The 619-nt window shown below is 64.9% G+C and overlaps 1 protein-coding gene across 1 annotated transcript in view; it reads left to right on the top strand.

Moving 5' to 3' along the window:
• KIF7 (kinesin family member 7) overlaps positions 1–619 on the top strand; it is a 22,250-nt gene that overhangs the window by 18,019 nt on the left and 3,612 nt on the right. The window contains 1 exon segment of the mRNA XM_077774257.1: positions 291–436. Within this exon segment, the coding sequence (XP_077630383.1) occupies positions 291–436 (146 nt within the window).

The following is a 619-nucleotide window of genomic DNA, read 5'->3' as shown; positions in this document are numbered from 1 at the left end:
CGGCCGGGTTTGTGAGAGTCTATCAGGCGGCCCCTTCTGGTTGAATCCCTCCAGATGACAGCCTTGTCAGGGGGCAGCTAGACAGGGGAGGTTCCTGCGGGTGATGTCCTTGCCGGCTAAGTCCCAGCTGCGTCAAGTTCTGTCCTTCCGGGGTGTAGCCTGTGGATCCCTCGGGAACCCGGGACATCAGGGTCTGTACCATGCCGGTTCTGACGCGCAGGTAGGAGACCCTCCCCGGCTACGCACCCTGCCCTTCGTTTCACCCGCTTCGCCTGCTCTGGGCGGTGCAGGCAGAACAAGGAATGGCAGGCAGTGTAGCGAGGCGGGTGGCCACGGAGAACCAGGCCTCACAGGCCCTGGAGGCTGACAGACCGGGGCAGATGGCGGCCTCCCTGCTGAGCAGTACTGTCCCCCCTGCGTTACTCTGCCCTCTCGAGTAAGGAGCTTCTGAGCCAGTGGCCCCTGCGGTCAAGTGGAGTCACAGTGTTGCCGTGAGGGTGGGAGGGGCGGGCGGTGTCAGACACAAAGCCCAGAGCCCTGCCCGGAGCAGGCGTCCAGGCTCGGTGCCCGCAGGGTTCACGGTGCTGCTGGATCGTCTGGCGCTGCCCCCTTTTTGCCA

The sequence above is a fragment of the Crocuta crocuta genome, unplaced genomic scaffold (assembly GCF_008692635.1).
Source record: "Crocuta crocuta isolate KB4526 unplaced genomic scaffold, BGI_CrCroc_1.0 scaffold7, whole genome shotgun sequence".
Classification (NCBI taxonomy): domain Eukaryota; kingdom Metazoa; phylum Chordata; class Mammalia; order Carnivora; family Hyaenidae; genus Crocuta; species Crocuta crocuta.
The sequence above is the reverse complement of the archived record's forward strand: the minus strand, read 5'-3'. Positions and strand labels throughout refer to the sequence as shown.